The following is a 20,614-nucleotide window of genomic DNA, read 5'->3' as shown; positions in this document are numbered from 1 at the left end:
TCTGTCCCGCGGCGTGAGACCCGTGAGTGGACCCACTGTCTGTGAGTGACTCTGCTTTGGTCCAATCACATTCCCCATCCACAGTCTGCGAATCAGAGGCAGAGTAGGGCGGGTCTTCACAGCACGTCATGTGGCATATGCGCCAATCGTGTGACAGCGGGTCTCCGTCGTTACAGCGTCGTCTGCACGGAGAATTCCACTCCAAAACGCTCGTCTAAACGTAAAATTAAAAGTGAAACCGCAAGATGACTTTTGCGGTTTCTGTTCACAAAACGCTCGTCTAAACGGGGCCTAAACTCCGCTCTTGGTGGTCAATTGTGTTGATGTTAGTTTTGTTTAATCAACAAATCAACAAATGAGGCAGAACAAAGTGAATGTATCCGTTTTTGTTTATTGCACTTTATTTCTTGCTGAAAAATAAATGTTATGTGGCTAAATGGCTCATGTGAGGTATAAAGATGGTGGCTTTTGAGATTTTGAGCAGGATGTGGAGTGTCTCATTCAACCTTTCTGATTGGTTGAAAATGGCCTTCATGTTTGAACTACATCGCCGCCTACTGCTTTGGCATTGTACTACATGTATATAGTAGACAAGACAAAACGACATCTAACTTAACTCTTATTTGCCTGCCAATACGCAGCGTTCTGAAAAGCGAATGAAACTAAACGAAAATGGCCCTAGTGTAACCGCAGCCTTAGATGAGGATAAGCTAGCTGAATTCCAATGCAACAGACTTTTTGCGGTAATGGTAAGCGTACTATCCATTTAATCCACACACTCAGCTTCCAGTATTGTTGTCTTCCTGCAACAACTCACGCCTCACAGGATTTCAGAGTGAGATTTCTGTTTCGGTGACACTTTTGGTGGATGCATTTGGTGGTAACCAAAATAAATAAATATTGAGCACCCTCAAAAACCACTCCAGTTCAGTGTAAATGGTGAGTACTGGATGGATGTAATGGAGTAATAGATTACTCACGCCCACTCACTCTGCTTGAGTGTTTGGAGTCGTTGCCTTGCTCCGTGGCTCCTTTGGCATGGCTGCAGGTCCTGGGGCACGTGACGCGTCATTCCTCAGTGGAGTTTGGGGGTGGGAGTGTTGAGTTTCCTCGTGGGACCGGGGGAGATCGGTCGGCTCGCGGGGGTGGCACTCCCATCTCCGTGCATGTCTTGGATGGGGATGTGGTGGGGATTGATGTATTTGGGGGACTGGCTGTTCCGGGGGGGTTCACATGCTTTCGAGGCAGCTCTGAAATGTATTGGTTCCTACCTAACAGGGAGACAACAGGTGGTAGATATAAATGAGTACTCTCCAGTCCTCGGACAGTAGAGTCCGGGGTCCCGCAAGGTAGTGTATTGGGTCCGCTCCTATTTCTCCTGTATATTAATGACCTGGAAGCAGCTTGCTCATGTGACCTTTTTTTATATGCGGATGACTCCACCTTACTAGTGTCTCCATAAAGACAAACAAGTGGTTGAGCAGATATTGAGTGCAGAACTAGAGAAGGTTAGTGACTGGCTAGGCTACAACAAGCTGTCCCTCCACGTGGGGAAGACTGAGTCCATCCTATTCGGGTCAAAGGTCAGGCTCAGAAAATTGCCAGGCTTTAACATTAGAATAGGAGATACTGTTCTCACCGACAAAACATCTGTGAAATATCTTTGATGCGTCCTGGAAAACAGCCTATCAGGCGAAAGCATGGCTCAACAAGCACTTACAAAGATCAATAACAGGACTAGATACCTAGCCAGAATCTCAAATTTGTTATATCAGTCAGCGATGAGAATTCTTGCTGGAGCACTCATACAGTGTGGCTCCTGGTACAACAGCGCCCCCAAAAGTCAGAAAATAAAACTACAGACATCACAAAACAAGCTAATCAGGGTAATACTAAGGCTACCTGCCCGAACCCACCTTGACCCATCACACTTTGAGAACATGAGATGGCTAAAGGTGGAAGACAGTGTCAACCAGATAGGGATGTGCCTAGTTCACAGAATCGTGCACGGGGTAGTGCCAGTGTACTTCAACAACTACTTCAACTGAATCAGGGACACCCATGCATACCCAACTAGGCGTAGCTCAACTGACTTTGTGCCAGTCAGATTCAGGAGTTGTATGGGGAAGGAGTCGTTTTTGTATTCAGCAGCTGTCTTTTGGAACAGTCTGCCCAGTGACCTGAACATAGTAGTCAATGCTGTTAGATTCAAGTCCAGCCTGAAGACATGGCTCAAAAGGGACTATAATTAACCTAGACACTCAGCAAAAAGGTACCCTTGCATGTTTATGAGTCTGTTATGTATATAAATGGTAAATGGTATATGTGATGTGTTGTGATGTCATATGTGTTGTGATGTCATGTCTGTATGATGCATGTCTAAGCATCTCATTCCCCTACCCCCCTACAAGGACCAAAATGGAAATAAGCTCTGAGCTTTTTTGTGTTCATCCTTGGCAGTATCTCCTGACTGTGCTTTTCTGTCACATGTTATTTTTATATTGTCGAATAAAGTCATTCATTCATTCACTCAACACTACTTATTGTACTTATTTTACAAGTACAGTGTTGCTCACATGCTTTCGAGCAACACTGTACTTATTAGGGCTGACCTTCGAATTTTTTTTGGCAATCGAAGCTTCGGGGCCGAGCTTCGATTTTAATTCGAAGCTTCGAATTAAATTTTTTTTTAATTAATTATTATTATTTTTTATATTTTTTTTTATCTTTTTTTATCTTATGTTGTGGGACTTGTACAGCACTTTGGTAAACTTTGTTGTTTTTAAATGTGCTCTATAAATAAAGTGGATTGGATTAATGAATTAAGTAGCCCCTTTCGTGACTGTGACGCAGCCAACACAGTGTGATTTAATTCAAGGTGGATCGCTGTTGTTTGAACAACTTCAGATTTCATGGGAACTACCAATCCCCCAAATCAAGAATGTTTAAGATGAATGAAGTAAGATTTTGATTATTTGAAATATGGCCTGTGTAGACTAAACTATGCACAGAATTATGTCAGTCTACATGGTCCGGCAATGTAGACCTTGTAGACTCCACTACAGACCAATTATCAGTGAATGTTCATGCATTTTTAAGAAGGGCTACTTCCACAAAAAAACAAAGAACTCACCAACATCTCAGTAGCACCTTATCTAAATGTTCTATTTCATATATGGAGATTCATATTTATTTATGTATTGCATGCATTTCTACATTTTATTTCCTATTTTGTTTATTCATCCCAGTATCTTTCTTTCTTATGTGTGGAATTATACAAGGCATTTACATTCACATTTACATTTAGTCATTTAGCTGACTCTTTTATCCAAAGCGACTTACAAGTTCTGTACGACAGGTCATCAGGAAGGATACAACTCTATCAGCTGAGTAACAATATGCATCAAAGTGTTGCGTGTTACAGTGTAGGTTAGTTTATTAGCACAAGTGCATGACAGTAAGGTTAGTTAGGGTTAGATATTTTTTATTTTATTTTTTAAATTTTATTTCAGATAATGGTTGAAGAAGTGCGTCTTTAGTCGACGGCGAAAGATTGGATGGGATTCGGCTGTCCTAACTGGGGTGGGTAGTTAATTCCACCATTGTGGGGCAAGGACTGAGAATAGGCGTGTAGGTGGTGTATATGTGTTTGAGGATGATATCCTTCAAACAGGCAATAGTGATGATATAATTTGGGCAGTGCTGATCTGGGTTACTTTCCTCCAGTGTATTTGTCCCCTGGCCCCACCCAATGGCCCCATGCACACACGCACGCACACACACACACACACACACACACACACACACACACACACACACACACACACACACACACACACACACACACACACACACACACACACACACACACACACACACACACACAACTAAAAATAAAAATTAAATAAAAAATTTGGGGAAAAAAATTGAAAAAAAATTAATTAATTTATTTTTTTTAAACTTCGATTTTTTTTAATGTTCGAAGCTTGTGCCATCGAACGAAGCTTCGAAGTATTTAAGACAGCCCTAGTACTTATTGTACTTATTTTATGCCTATTCTTATGTCTGCACTTTCTACGTTGCTTTTATTCTGTCAACTGTATGCTAATTGTATGCCTATGTTAATTTTATGCTATTTTCGAGCTGCAATCCATGTATGAAAGGTGCTATATAAATAAAGTTATTATTATTATCCCTACTTTGTACCTCAACTCCAAATCAGGGTAGTATGTTGCTTTTATCTTAGCATCTTGCTTATCTCTCTTTTTTTTTTTTTTACAAGTATTTTTATTGCACATTACTTTAGTTACATTCCATATTGATGCACACATGCAATCATTTTTTTTTCTTGTTCAAAAACAATTGTCCAGCGGCATATAACAAAAAATATTCAAAGTAAGAATAAACATTCTCTTTCTTTTGGCGGGTCCATACATACATATAAACAGGATAGTTAAATAAGCTAGATTTTTGCTGAAAAAAAAAAAAAAAAGAGACTAAAAAAAAATAAATAAAAAACAGAGCATTAGAAAAAGGCCAAAAGCCAAGACACAACAGCGACTATACCTTCAGTTCAGACATTACTGTAATATGAGTGACCTTTTGAACTTATATTTCATTTTATATATCATTAGAAAAAGGCCAAAAGCCAAGACACCACAGAGATTATACCTTCAGACATTGCTGTAATACGAGTAACATTTTGAACTTATATATCCTCTTCATCCTCCCTCAGACCCTTTAAGTAGTCCAACACCGGTCCCCATGTCGTATCAAACACCTTTCTCCGTCCTGTATTTTTAAATCTAAGCCTCTCTAAGTAGAGGGTCTCCCCCAGCTCTCTCATCCACATTTCAAATGAAGGTGCTGCATCCGACTTCCAAAGTCTCAAAATGAGCTTTTTAGCCAACACAGCACCTAGATATATCGGCCTTTTTTCATTTTCAGAGTACTTAGTGACATCGTCACTATATCCCAAAATGGCCACTAAGGGGCAGGGTTCCCACTGTTTATTAAAAACTTTTGAATAAAAGTCAAATATATCAGACCAGAACGTGTGTAAGTTGGGACAAGACCAGAGTTGATGTGTAAGGGTACCATCTTGATTTTTACATTTGTTACACAGTGGTGATACGCTAGGATACATCTTATTCACTTTCACCTTTTGAGTAGTGCAACCTGTGTATCACTTTAAATTGAATCAAGTTGATTCTAACATTTACAGAGCACCGGTGAATATTTGTAAGACATGTTTCCCAGAATTCCTCATTGAGGGGTATCCCCAGTTCTGACTCCCACTCAGTCCTATATCTTTCTGTGCTAACTATTACCTGATTGAAAAGTGTCTGGTATATTATTGTCACCGCCCCTTTACTACCTGGTCTAACATTAATTATATTTTCCAGTGCTTGATGCTGAGGAATGTCTGACTATGTATCTACATGAGTCCTTACGAAGTTCCGTATCTGTAGATAGCGGAAAAAATGTGTTGACGGTAAATCGTGTTTGACCTTCAGTTGCTCGAATGATAGGAACTGGCCCTCTTGGTACAAGTCCTTCAAGCTCCCTATACCCTTCGCCTTCCACTGAGCAAACCCTTGGTCCATAGTGGATGGCTTAAAGGCATGGTTATTACAAATTGGAGTGTCTGTATACATATTTGGAGCTTTCAAGTATGTTTTAATCTGTTTCCATACCTTCAAGGAGCTATGTACTATAAAATTCCCTTCATATAATGACTTGTTTATCTTGACAGGGCTATTCAAAAGGGCTAGGAGAGAGGTTCCCTGACAGGCTGCTCGCTCCATTGAGAGCCATGCAGGAGTGACCTCCTCCATGCCCTCCGTAAGGTTAGCACTTCTCCAGAAAGCCATATTGTTTAAATGTGCAGACCAGTAGTAACATTTGAAGTCTGGAAGACCAAAGCCACCCTCATTTTTTGTTTTACATAAGTGTTTTTTGCTAATACGTGCAGCTTTATTCTGCCAAATAAAGGGGATTATAATCGAGTCTAACTTTTTGAAATACCGCTGTGGTATGAATACTGGAATTGACTGAAAGATGTATGTAAATCTCGGGAGAACCACCATTTTAATAGCGTTTACTCTCCCAACCAGTGACAGTGGGAGGGTCTTCCAAAAATCTATATTCTGTTTCAACTGTTTTATTTTTACTTTCCAATTCTCTTCCAGTAAGAGTTCAGGTTTTTTAGTAACGGTCACTCCTAGGTAAGTAAATCTATCTTTGGTAATCTTAAAGGGAATAGAGTTCAATGAGGAGCTATCCTTATTTATTTGTATTGGCATTAATTCACTTTTATCCCAATTAATTTGAAAACCTGAAAGAGAGCCAAAATAATTAAACACTTCCATAATTGGAGGAAGGGACTCCTGTGGGTTAGATACGTATAACAAAATGTCATCTGCATACATTGATAAATGATGCTTTTGCCCTTTTATGGAGACGGGTGATATTCTAGGATGTTGTCGAATTTTTGTAGCTAGTGTTTCTATGACTAAATCAAAAAGATAAGGAGAGCATGGATCTCCTTGCCTTGTCCCACGGTATAGTGGAAACTGAGAGGAAATATCCTGGTTAGTAACTACACTTGCTGTGGGATGAGCATACAAAATCTGTATCCAGTCAATAAATACCTTCCCGAAACCAAATGCCTCTAGGGTCACATACATATATGGCCACTCGACCTGATCGAAGGCCTTCTGAGCATCCACTGAAATCACCACTGTCTCTGTATTGTGTTTTGTATAAAGTATATTGAATAACCGTCTTAAATTGTAATAAATATGTCTATTAGGAATAAAGCCTGTTTGATCCGGGTGCACTATCTTCTGAATGTGAGCTTTTAGCCGCTTGGCCAGAATCTTGCTAAGCAGCTTTGTTTCAATTTGAATCAGTAACACAGGTCTGTAAGATGATGGTTCTAATTCATCTCTGTCCTTTTTTTAAATTAATGAAATATTTGCATTATACAGCGTTTGAGGTAGTCTACCATCCGATGCGGCATGTTTAAACATACGAAGCAGCAGCGGAGATAGTTCCTTAGAGTAGTGCTTGTAGAATTCTGCAGTAAAGCCATCAGGGCCAGGTGCTTTATTGTTCGGTAATTCTGTAATTGCCTCTACTATTTCTCCTATGGAGATGTCCCTTTCCAATGCAGCTTCTGCCTCGCCATCAAGCTGAGGTAGGTTTAATTCAGAGAGAAATGCCTTAATAGCATCAATGTCATGGTTGCCATTTGATGTATACAATTTTGAATAGAACTCCGTAAAACGTGCATTTATCTCTTTAGGGTCTGTAAGAACAGTGCCTGTGTCTGATTTTATTTTTAGTATTGCACGGGAAGCTTGCGCCTGTCTTAATTGACGTGCCAGCAGTTTCTGAGGTTTGTCACCTATTTCAAATTGTATCTGTTTTATCATATTCAATTGCTTATTGACCTGTGCAGATAAAATAGTATTGTACTCATCTCTTTGAGATACTATAGAATTCAGGATGTCGGGATCCGCAGTGACCCTGTACAGGTGTTCTAGTTGAGACACAGAATCATCCAACTCCACTAGTCTTTTTGACATTTGTTTTCTCCTACCTGCCACGTATGATATGATGCTACCTCTAAGCACTGCCTTGATAGCTTCCCACAGTGTTGAGTCATCCACATCCCCTGTATCATTTGTGTCTATAATGTCAGGTAGCCTAGCTGACATGTATTTTAAGAAACTCTTCTCTTTTAAGATTGTGTTGTCAAATCTCCAGGTGCGTTCCTTTCTATGTCTAGTGAACCTAACATCCAGTGACATGGGAGCATGATCTGAATATATATGAATTGAAAATGGGGGACCCTGATGGAAACAAGACAAACGTCTTTCTCAGGTCTGCATCCCCTTAACAATTGTATGTATTGAGCCGTACTGTATTGTACCCATTCTGCAATCTGTTAAATAAAGTTTTCATTCATTCATTCATTCATCACTTATCAGGATAGTATGGTATTGTGTGGACACAACATTGGATATCAGTTTAGAGTCTAACAGCATGAAATCAATCCTAGAATAGGATTTATGTACTGGAGAGAAAAAAGAGTAGTCTCTATTGGTAGGATTGCGTAGCCTCCATATGTCAACCAGGTTTATTTAGATTGTGCATGGCACTTTTTAACACCTCACTGGCTTTGCTGTTCACGGATACCTTTGATGACTTTTTATCCAACACAGGGTCAATTACACAATTGAAGTCGCCACCCAATATAATATTTGTATTACCGATGTCAGGAATTCTATTCAGAACTGTCTCAAAAAAAAGTGGATCATCAAAATTTGGACCATACACGTTTATCAATGTTACAGGAACACAATTAAGTGTCCCTGATACAATTACAAATCTACCATTCGGATCCGCGATTGTGCATTCATGATCAAACGACACACCCCTCTTGATAATAATAGCGACCCCTCTGGCCCTGGCCCCGAAGTTTGATTGAAATATTTGTGATCCCCATCCCATGCGTAACTTGTTCCTGGCTATATTCTTAATATGTGTCTCTTGAAGATATATAACATCAGCTTTCAGGCTTTTTAGATGAGCCATTACCTTACCTCTTTTAACTGGGTGATTTAGACCTCTTACATTCCAGCTTACAATCCTTGTACTATCCCCATTGTTATTTACTGACATGACATATTATCCATGATCATGTGACAGAGCAAAAATCGCCCAAAGTGTTGTATACATTCCGCCATTAGAAAGAAAAAATAAAAACAAATAATATGTACTGCCGCAAACTAACATGAAAAACACTACGCTGTCCTCCGGGGCCCTCTTTACCTCCCTCCAGTCCCCTCTGCGAACAAAACACCTCTAAATCTAAATACCTTAAGAGCTAGTAAACATACCATGATAGTCTGTGTATGCAATCGTCTCCACCTGTCCAACAAAAGCAAATGAGAAGTAGGTAGGCTGGGCGCAATGAGCCGTTGTAATCTCGTGAGTGATCACATATTGAAGCGGTCGTCTGTACCGTCGGGTTGGATTAACGCGGCACTTTGTTGTCGTCTAGGAACTTCTCTGCGTCCTTCGGGTCGTTGAACGTGCGCTTGTCTGTGCCAACCGATACCACGAACGTCGCTGGGTGTCGGAATCCGCATCTCACCTCCGCAGTCTTGCATCTGGTCCTGATATTGTCAATACTGCCGGTCCCAGGTCCGGGAAAATGTAGATGCGCGTTCCCTCATGTTGTAAGGGGAACTTTTGTGTTGCAAGCCTCAGAACGCGCTCCTTCACTGAATCATGGTGGATCCGTGCTATAATTTGGCGTGGAGTGCCATCTGTTGCCGTCTTCATATTAACCCGATATGCTCGGTCGATTTTAACAGGCTTGTTGTTGAAGTTCTCATCTCCCAGCAATGTTGTTATAAGTTTTGCAATAAAGTCTGTAGGATTGCCCTTTTCCGTGCCCTCTTTTACACCTATGATCCGGATGTTTTGTCGTCTGTAGCGCGAGACGAGGTCGTCCACTCGCTCACCGAGCGTCTTGGCCTCCTCCTCCCACACGGCACATTTGCCTTCCAGAATCTTGATTCGGTTTTCATGTTCATTCAAGGCATCCTCGTTTGCGGCTACCCTTTCATCAATATTATCCATTGTCTGTTTCAGACCGGCAAGTGATGCATCCAACTTTTCAAACCTTGAATCGACATTTTGATTCAGTAGCGGTCATTATGTCCGTTGTGGTCGGCGCTGTAGTTTCAGCTTGTTCTTCCTCTGATTCCGACCGGCTGCTGCTGCTATCGTTAGCTTCTTTGCTAGCGTCCTCGGTTGTAGACTTTTTTTTAGCCTTTCGGTCTTTCTTCTGTCTCGGCATAGCTCAGTTGCGCATCTACAACTTATATTGTCAACTTTCTTTTTACTTCTACCATTGAATTGCCTTCTTAAATTGTACACTTTTGTTGGAGTTTAGTGGAGCCTCTCTCACACACGACTATCCCATCTCACGCCCACTTCCGGTTGTGTGTATCATCTTGCTTATCTCTACATGTCTTCTTCCAGCACACGTCTGTGGACGGCTACCCCGAGCCCCCGGTGCCCCCTGCCAAGTCCGGAAGTCGCCACAGTCTGCCGCGATGCCGGAACTCCGTGTCGTCCACCACCGACGAGCAGCCACACATCGGCAACTACCGCCTGCTCAAGACCATTGGGAAGGGCAATTTTGCCAAAGTCAAACTGGCCAGGCACATACTGACGGGACGAGAGGTATGTTTCAGAATCTTATTTTGACTTTACTTTACTGTACTCATTCATTGATTGATGTTTGGGGGACTGGCTCTTCCGGGGGGTTCACATGCTTTCGAGCAACACTGTACTTTTTGCCTATTCTTATGTCTGCACTTTATGCATTGCTTTTATTCCGTCAACTGTATGCTAATTTTATAATTAATTGCATTTATATAGCGCTTTTCTAGACACTCAAAGCGCTTTACAATGTATGGTGGAAATTGTCTCCGTCACCACCACTGGCATCCGGCACACATCACACTACACAATAGTGTTGTCACAATACTGGAATTTCTAACTTCGATGCGATACCTTGAAAAGTATCGATATTCGATACCATTTTCGATACCACAGGGAAAAAGGTTCAATCTTAAAATGTAAAAAAAATAATCCACCGTAGTCCTAATGTAGTGTTAATGAGACTTGCTAATGAGACTCAATTGTTATGTGTGCTCAGAGGCTGAATTACTGTCTCGTTGCGCAGATAAAGAATTAGAATATTCCTAGCTTCATTTGAACTTATGAATAACAAAGTTGTTTTCATAATCAAAAGTTCTAGATTGGCGTTCCAGTGAGAGAATTTCAGTGTTTTTATCCTGGAATGTCTTGTCATGATTAGCAATGTTTAAAGGACCCTGCCTACATTATGGAAAATGGGCTTACTTTCTTCCCCAGAGTTAGACAAGAAGATGGATGCCTATTTCTTCTCTGTGCGTTCTGTAGAAAGCTATCTGGCTGCAAGCTAGCCTAGTTTAGCACAAATGAATGGAGGCGGATGTGTAGCGGCTAGCCTATCTTAAAATTCTGGGTGAGGTGCTCATATTCTATTTGCATATTCATAGATCCTTGCTTCTCAATGAGGATTAAGGTGTAGATGCTGCTTAGCCATTTTCAGTAGTTTATGAAACAACTGGATGAAAAAAACATTTATACAATATAGAAAATTTTGTAATGGTTTAAAATACATCTGGACAACTTTTTAATTTCTTTTTATATTGAATAACAATTTGTGTAAATGTTTTTCCACCAAATATTCTCAGTAAATATATTCTGTAAATATACTGCATATAATCCTTCCTCTATACCTACTTATACACCTGCATATAACCCATACAACTCTGCATTATAGCATGTTCAATAATGCTGTATATACCATATATATATATATATTAGAGCTGGGCATAGATTACATTTTTTAATCTAGATTAATATACCTGCAATCCTGGAATTAATCTAGATTAAAATGGCTAAAAAAAAAGAAATCTGCCGAAGGCATTCAAAATAGGTGTGTTCTACCCAAATAATGACCAGAGGAGGAGATTTATCCTCTCCTCTTCATCTGAGGAGTCACTAGATGTTCTATCTCCTTGTTCAACAGCATGAACATGTCTCTTCTTTTTGTAATTTCCAGTGTTTTTAAAACCAGATGTATCATAATTTTCTGTGCCCTTTCTTTGATGCCATTAACATTGTTACACTGATATTGACAACTCTCTCCAGTGTCAAATCACTCTCTGTCAGTAGTTTATTCTGTGCACCTTCATTTCTTAATCCACACACAAACCTGTCTCTCAATGTGTCTTTTAGTGGATCTCTAAATTCACAATGCTGACTGGTTGCTCACACACAGACTGCTGCAGAAGTTTCTCAACAAATTCAGACGGTGCAAGCTCAGTGTAACAGTTCCATGAATGAATGAATGAATGAATGAAAACGTTATTTAACAGATTGCAGAATGGGTACAATACAGTACGGCTCAATACACACAATTGTTAAGGGGATGCAGACCAGAGAAAGACGTTTGTCTTGTTTACATCAGGGTCCCCCATTTTCATTTCATATTGCTCCACATTGTCATTAGCCCCTTTCGTGACTGTGATGCACCGAGTGAATCCACAGTCACTTGCTCCTCAATAGGAAACCAACCTAGATTTACCCTGAAGGACTGGTTCTGGCCGAACCGTTCGTTATACAAGTATCACAGAGAAATTACAAAGGTACTCACAGTTGCACGAGGGTTTCGGACAGAGATATACGGGATGGTGCGCATGCGCTGTGATCACCCAACGGCGGAAATAATGCCGTTTTGTGCAGTTTATAAAAATTATTTAAAATGTTTATTAGCAACGCAGAGCTTTCAAACCATCCCGTATCTCTGTCCGAAACCCTCGTGCAACTGTGAGCACCTTTGAAACGTCTCTGTGATTCTTGTATAACGAACGGCTCGGCCAGAACCAGTCCTTCATGGTAAATCTAGGTTGGTTTCCTATTGATGAGCAAGTGACTGTGGATTCACTCGGTGCATCACAGTCACGAAAGGGGCTACATATTGTCATCAAACGGTCCAATATTTCCAATAACCGAAGCCATTTCTGTTGTAAACACTCACGATAGTCCAGTTGATCCTTCCTTTAGTGTGTAAAGTGGATTTCCTCCTCTTGTAGATGTTTACAGGTGCCGCCCGACCAACGTGAGCTAACATGGTAACTCGCTAACGTTAATAATGTAAACAAAGCTCGCAACGGACTTCTTCTTTCTTGCATTGCGCAGATTCAGACGTCCTCATCGCCAAATTGTGTTATATCCTGAGGACTTCTTAACCTCACCTGTATAACAATGATTACCGGATCACTACTTTAGTTTAACACATTATTCTGACTACAGCTCCGGTAGTGCAATCACTTCCTGTTACCACAGCTGGGAACTACGGCAAGTATTTAAGGACAATACAGACCCAACGTTGAGAAAAAGATTAACGGCGTCAATTATATTATCGCGCGATACTAGTCTCGCGTTAACGCAGCACGTTAACGCCGTTAACGGCCCAGCTCATATATATATATATTTGTATTGGTTTTTACAATACACAAGTCAAATTTACATTGCCAATCTCAACATCTCTAAGTCCACATTTAGTGTAAATCATATACAAATAATATGTATACATTCAATGGTACCTTTAATCAAATATAGCATACATAGGTCAAAAATTAAATTTGTTTAATTAATTAAAATTACAACCTTTAACTCATTCAGCGCCAGTCGTCGCTGTCTACCTTCTGGGTAGAACGCCATAAACCCTGCCCGCACGGCTCAGCTCGGCCCAGAAAACAAAACTACATCGTTTCAAATGGAGTGCAATACCGGCTGGAAGGCGTAGGCGGCGGTATTTGCCCTTTTGTGAGCTCAGACTCATTCCCAATGATAACATCAGGCTGGATGGATGAAAAATTAATGGATATAGCTAATAAAAGAAATAACGATTAAAACCCGACTTTTCTCGTGATTGGTGCTGAACGGTTGGCGAGTTAACCCGACTTTTCTCGTGATTGGCGCTGAATGAGTTAATAACATGCCTCCGCTCTCTCCCGTGCTCAACTGCTGTACCGCGGGAGAGCGCGGGGGACAAAGCGACCAAACATCGACCAGAGCCCCGACATATACGGCCACAGCCGCGGCCAACCCGCAGCCCCCACCACCCACGGCAAGGCCCCAACCAGCACCCACCCCATCCACCTGCGCCCCCCCATGACCCGAAGACCCCAGAAACGCTGCGTTTAAGCATCCTGTCCTGAGCTTTCCTCCTGTAGAAGCCCTCCTATATCTTCCCTTTTTAAGTATTCATTAAATGGTTTCCATATACCCTCGTAAACCTCTATTTTGTGTGAGGATATTATGTTATTCTCTCCATTGACATGCATTGTGCCATGTTCTTGATCCAAGCGCAGATTGCTGTGCATCAAATTTCTTCCAATTGAAAGCTAATGTTCGTTTTGCCTGCAGTATAGCAAAATCAATACATTTTTATTGTTTAGTTATCACATATATATATATTTATTCTCACCGTATCTATATATATCCACATCTATCTGTAGATAATATATATATATCTGTATGTATCCCTTACCTACACTTACTAGCTATGCTGCTGGCCAGTACGACTTACTACCATAGTTATACCTGTATCATTGTACATTAATACTACAACTTTTTTTTTTTATCCACTTTTTCTCCCATTTTCTATATTTTCTCCCATCCCAATTTCGTATCATCCAATTCAACCCTCCCCTGTCACGGACGCTGTTTCTTGCCTCCCACAAGCCGGCTGCAATGTGGACTAAGTCATACATAGCACAAGTCCCCTCCGGTACTTGAGGTAACAGCAGTCGCATCTTTTCACCTGCGCAGCTCGATCTCTCAGTGGCGAGGAGTAACGCGTGGGAGGCTCACGCTGCCCCTGACACTTCCTGATTCTACTGCGCAGGCACACCAACCGACCTGTAGGAGTCGCTGTCCACAACGCCCGATCCCCACCCATCAGTTTCCCACCCCCTAATACGGCCAATGTGTATTAGTACGGACAACCAGCTAAACTGAAAGCAAATGTGGAGCGCTGGGCTCGAACTGACGAGCCCAGCGTCTCCAGCATTTCGTGGCAAGTGCCTTGCCCACTACACCACGTAGCCGCCTACATTAATACTACAACTGTATACATACATTAATAGCACTATTACTCAGTAGTACTAATTTATATATTTTATATCTAGTTTAATCACCTGTACATTGTATATTACTATTGCACTTTACTGTTACACTTTACTGCACTGGTTGGATGCCAAATATATTCATTGTACTGTACTTGTGCTGTATAGTGTCAATACATTTAAATCTAAATATAGTAAGTAAAGTATAGTCAAAGTCATGCCTCAAAGAGGAGTTAACTATAAAAAAAACAGGTCTTTAAACACTATGAAAGCAGATATTCATTCTTATTCACTTATTTCTTTTCCCTATTGCTAGGTTTTTAGTGAGTAGTTCTTTATCTTCATTGGGGAAAGTCTGGGAGTGTTGCATATTTGGATTTTATGGTGGTTTGTGATATTTCTTCTTGACTTGTACAGCCCATTGGGGTTATTCCACTTGATCTTGGGCTATACAAATACATTTGATTTGAAATAAAATAACAAATTCCATTGCAAACACTTGACCTGAACTGCTCTAGTATTCCTTGTCATCTTGATAGTCGGAGAGAGTAAAGTCAGCGGAGTAAGAACTAAGTGGAATGGTGAAAGCGTCAGTTGGATGCACTGACCTGCGTCAGCCGCACAATAAATGATTGATGCTGAATATACGTCAGTGTTGAGTGAGGGCTTGTTGTGCCTGCAAGTAACATGGTGACGCAATCCCTACAATCCTGAAAGTCTCTGATGTATCTTCACCAGCGATTATTCTGAGATCAATTAAAGGCGCTATAGATAACATTTTATACTTTTTTGCTTTTAGAAAGGTGCGGAATAAAAGTATTCCCCCCCCCCCCTAAAAGATGATTGATTAATGAATTTATCATTTAAAAATAATGTATGCTGTTGTTTACATGTGTCCCCTCCCTACCTCCCATTTCCCCATGTGGAATTCACCCGATTGGATAAATTACATGCTGGTTTTCTAGTGCGACATCTAGTGTTCTCTATCTCCATGGTGTGGCTGAGATGGCCCACATCAAATATACAGAGAATATATTACAACAGAGTAGTTGAGGCTAAGTTCAACTATCTTTTTTAAATAACTGTGGACGATGACAACAAGCTAAAATGTCAAGGAGGGATGATTGTTTTTCTAGAGCCTCCATCACATCACTGATGTAATGTCTCCTCTTCCTTGTGCTCTTCTTCCGTCTCCTGCAGGTTGCAGTGAAGATCATAGATAAAACGCAATTGAACCCCACTAGTCTACAAAAGGTAAGGTCTCACACTTGTTGACCTCTGTGCAGTTCTCCACCCACCCCCCATCTCTCTTTCTCTCTCTCTCCCTAATGTCAAACACAGTCCAGGGAGGGGTCACAGGAGCTCACAGATATCGGATTATAAAACGAATCAATACAGCCTCCTTTTGGCTTCACCTGGACAGGCTGACTTTGAGTATGAGTCACAGATGGAAAGTACAGGGTTTTCTGTCCACTGTAACTACAACTCTTGGTGAAAAGTTGTCCGTTGTTTAAGAATGGCTGCCTATACTAGAGCCCGACCGATACTGGAGTTTTGGGACCGGTGTCGATATTCAGGACTTAAAAGGTTCCGATCAAGATATATCGGCTGATAAAGCCCTGCACATTTTGCGTTCGTAGGTGTATAAGGTGTGTGTTTTAGCTGATATCACCTATTGACGTTGAAAGGCGTGGGACATACTCCATGAGACTTGAAAGTTGTTTGAAAATGACTAGTAGAAATATGTAACTCCGCCTTCTGAAAGCCACTTGGTTGTTCAACTTGCGCTAACGCTCCCCCGCTCGTCGACTTGGGTGCACTTGTTTTAACTCCCAGTTGCTGTGCAGATTTGAATGGCTTGCAGCAGAGTAATGTAGTAACGTTAGCCGACATTAAGGTGTATTGTTTTTCACAAGGGTAAGTTACCTATGCCAGTGGTGGCAGAAGTACACAGTTCCTTTACTTTAGTAAAAGTAGAAATACTCAGATAAACGAGTACTCTGGTAAAAGTCCTCCATTCAAATTCTACTTAAGTAAAAGTAGAGAAGTATTTGCTATTGAATGTACTTAAGTATCTAAAGTAAAAGTACATATTCTACATGACGTTTGTGTATCCATTGACTACTTAGTTACTTTCAACCACTGCCTATGCCTAGCGATTTAGAGATTGAGTATATTTTCACCCATTTTCAACATCAATGGCAGTGTGAAATGGTAAATGGCTCTATCAGGCGCGACAGTGGCTCGGCAAGTAGAGCAGTCGTCTGGTAATCCGGAGTGTTGGATTTATCGATATATCAGCCAGTATCACCTCGTCACCTGTGGCTCCGTGAAGTTTTCTGCGTTGTGTTTATCTCTTTCTTATCGTACTGAGTGATACCCTCTCCGTGGATACATTCGTCTCAAAAATTATTAACAAGACACTGGAAGCAGGATACCTCTCCTGGTATTGACGTTTATTCTCATAAACATACTCTGTACAAGGTGGAAACACAGTTCTGAAAGGTCCTTGAAAAATATATCGAATTCATTATCTCTACCGTCTCTTCTGCTATTAGTCCCATGGTGGTGGTCGCAGCCTAGTGTTATCCAAAAAGCCTTCCCTGTTAGCCGAAGCTAGCTTGTGGCAACCAGAGGGTGGGGCCACGCGTCCCTTCCCCCCCACCCTCTAGCTCCTGAGGTCTCTGTCTACGTGTCCACCCTTCGTTCCTAAGTCTGACCAAACCCGGAAGAACTCCCAGCTATAAACTATAGCCCTTAGCAACGACTGACAGCCCATAGCAACCGCGCAATGCATCTCCGTCTCACCGACGACCCAAATTTATTAGTCTATCTCTTCCCCATGGCAACGGCTTCTCTGTTGATATTAAAGCACCTCTCAGGCTCTCACCCAAATCAAACGCTGTGGCTTCCCTGCCCCCATCACTTCTCTGCTGTGGTGGTAATGACCTTGGCTCGTTGGGTATCTTTGGGGCTTGGGAGTTCAGCTGATAAAGGCCCTTGTCACAGTCTGACTGGAGACACACATACATACATACATCTATTTAAACTAATATCTCTATAGATCTGTCAGAGTAGATGTCTGCTTCTCCAGATATTTACATTATTAGGGCTGTCTTAAATGCTTCAAAGCTTCGTTCGATGGGCATGGGATTCGGGATTAAGATTATTTATATATAAAAAAAAATATATATATAAATTTTTAAATTTTTTGCAAAATCAACTCTGCCTCTCTTTGTTAACTACAACAAGCAATGCTGTTTGTTATTTAAGATGAGGTCGGACTCGGCACTGACGGATTTGTGTTCATTGTGCTGCTTTTATAAAGTGTTTCGTTTGTCTAAGATTTAAAAAGGTTTAAACTTTACGGCACTGACAAAGTTGAACAAAGTGCTGGACAATTGCCACAACATAAAAAAAAGTAAACATTAAAAAAAAAAAAAAAAAAAAAAACTCTCTCGAAGCTTCGAATTAAAATTGAATCTCTGCCCCGAAGCTTCGAATTCCAAAAGAAAATTCGAAGGTCAGCCCTATACATTATGTACACATTGAAAAACAAAACCAGATCTCACAGGAGGTTCCCAGTTCAATTCCCGCTCCTCTTGGGCAGCGTGTCGAAGTTTCTTGGGCAAGACACTTAACCCTAGTTGCTCCCGATGAGGCACCTTGCATGGTTGCCTCCACAGTCGGTGTGTGAATGGGTAAAATGGGAGGAACAAATTGTAAAGCGCTTTGGATAATGTATGCAGCCATTTACTAATATAAATGCATGCAGCCATTTACCATTTCACCCATTTTCAACATCAATGGCAGTGTGAAAGCCAGTGAGATCTACCAGATCATACACTTTAAATGGAAATGGACTGCATTTATATAGTGCTTTTATCTAAAGCGCTTTACAACTTACGCCTCACATTGACCCATTCACTCACTCACACATGCACACACCGTTGGCCGAGGCAACCATAAACCTATCGCGAGCAGTTAGGGTTAAAGTGTCAAGGACACTTCGACACGGTGCCCGTGAGGAGCTGGAATCTAACTTGGAACCTTCCTATTACCAGACAACTGCTCTACGTCCTGAGCCACTGTCGCGCTGAGCCACACCTATGCACATAACATTTAAAAAAAGAAAGGGCCAATCCTTGGTAATGGCGAGAAGTCAAAGTTAGACTGGTATGATCCTTTAAATACTGGTGACAACGGACATGAGGGACATGGGGCGACAGTGGCTCAGGAGGTACAGCGGTCATCTGGTAATCCGGAGTTTCCCGGGCAGCGTGTCGAAGTGTGAGCAAGACACTTGACCCCTAATTGCTCCCGATGAGCAGGTTGGGACCTTGCATGGTTGCCTCCGTCGTCGGTGTGTGAATGTGAGTGAATGGGTAAATTAAAATATGAGGAACAAATCACAGCACTGACATAAATATGCGCTCCACAACGAGCTTCTGCCAGGCCCCCATTTCAAAGCAACACTTCTTTGTGTACAGTACTGATCTGTGGTCTTGAGGGGAAATTGAAACGCAAGCTTGAATCTTGAGTTGCAGAGGCCTAGATCGGTTCTCTTTCTTTCCTCCCCAACAGTAATCCATGATTTGACTGAGGCAAGAAGGCATTGCGTGTGAGGGAACGTGAGGTCCATCATTAGAATACCACTATTATAGGTTTCCTATAGGCTTCCATGGCAACGGATACAAATATCCAACATTTGAGGTTAGAACATTGCAGTCTCGAACTACTGGGTCTAAAAGAGAGGTTTAGTCTTTTTTTTAAGCTTTTCTCCCATTGATTACTGATCAAGCCATAAGACGTTGGAAATGTTTTCAGTCGGCTTTGTTTTTAAAGTTTGCAGTATCCTTCTGTTAGAAATGGTCAGCAATCTCAGTGCAAGACCGTGAGAGTTGAAACAGAGTCCTTTCAAACGGTTCCATTACTTATTTTTACATGGCGAGAGCTCGTGAAAATTATGTGAATGCCACCCATGCTCTTCACAATGCATTCTCAGTCACCAATGCACCAAGTTCAAGTTTCAAGTTTGCTTTTTATTTGTCACGTAATGTACGGTATGTACATTACAGTGAAAATGCTTGGTTCTGTATGAGCCCCTGAGAATGTGCGTCAGAATACAGTACAAAAAAAATAAGTAAAAGAGGAATAAAGTCCCAACACTATACAACTAAAGTACAACCTAAGTACAATGAAGTAAAAATGCAGAGCAATGAGGTACAACAATGCAGACGATGAAATATTTTTGTAATAAATAGATAAAATATGGTGTAGTGTTTAAAGGGAGTGTGTGGATGTGTGTGCAATAAGGGTGTAACGGACGGTACACGTATCCGTACTAGTGTTGTAAAAAATATCGAAGTATCGATACATATCGATACTGAATATTTAAAACGGCTTCGATACTCATTTCCCGAAGTACCGATACTTTCTGCAGTATCGGTACCAGCTGGCTTCCTCCCGCAAGTTGTTGACAGACAGACGCGCTGCCAGAGCGCCCTTCCGCCTCCTCCTCCTCGCTCAGAGCAACAGACACAAGCTGCTGCAGCCTCCTCCCTCTCACAGCCGGGCAGCGCAGCCCCTGTCTTCAGTTTGTAAACAACGCTATTATTAGCTAACGTTAGCTGTCGTGGCTATCGTTCTGGGAGCTAACGTTAGTAGTACTAGGCTGGTGCGGGCTAACTGGCTATCGTTCTGGCAGCTAACGTTAGTAGTACTAGGCGGTGCGGGCTAACTGGCTATCGTTCTGGGAGCTAATGTTAGTAGTACTAGGCTGGTGCGGGCTAACTGGCTATCGTTCTGGGAGCTAACGTTAGTAGTACTAGGCTATCGTTCCG

The 20,614-nt window shown here is 41.4% G+C and overlaps 1 protein-coding gene across 2 annotated transcripts in view; it reads left to right on the top strand.

The window, feature by feature from the left end:
- mark1 (MAP/microtubule affinity-regulating kinase 1) overlaps positions 1-20,614 on the top strand; it is a 279,824-nt gene that overhangs the window by 73,287 nt on the left and 185,923 nt on the right. For both annotated transcript variants that reach the window (XM_084319310.1, XM_084319309.1), the window contains exons 2-3: positions 10,063-10,266; positions 15,972-16,025. In XM_084319310.1, coding sequence (XP_084175436.1) covers positions 10,063-10,266; positions 15,972-16,025 — 258 coding nt within the window. The remainder of the gene's footprint in view (positions 1-10,062; positions 10,267-15,971; positions 16,026-20,614) is intronic.

Source organism: Notolepis coatsorum (genome assembly GCF_963971535.1).
Source record: "Notolepis coatsorum genome assembly, chromosome: 7".
In the NCBI taxonomy this organism is placed as follows: domain Eukaryota; kingdom Metazoa; phylum Chordata; class Actinopteri; order Aulopiformes; family Paralepididae; genus Notolepis; species Notolepis coatsorum.
The sequence above is the reverse complement of the archived record's forward strand: the minus strand, read 5'-3'. Positions and strand labels throughout refer to the sequence as shown.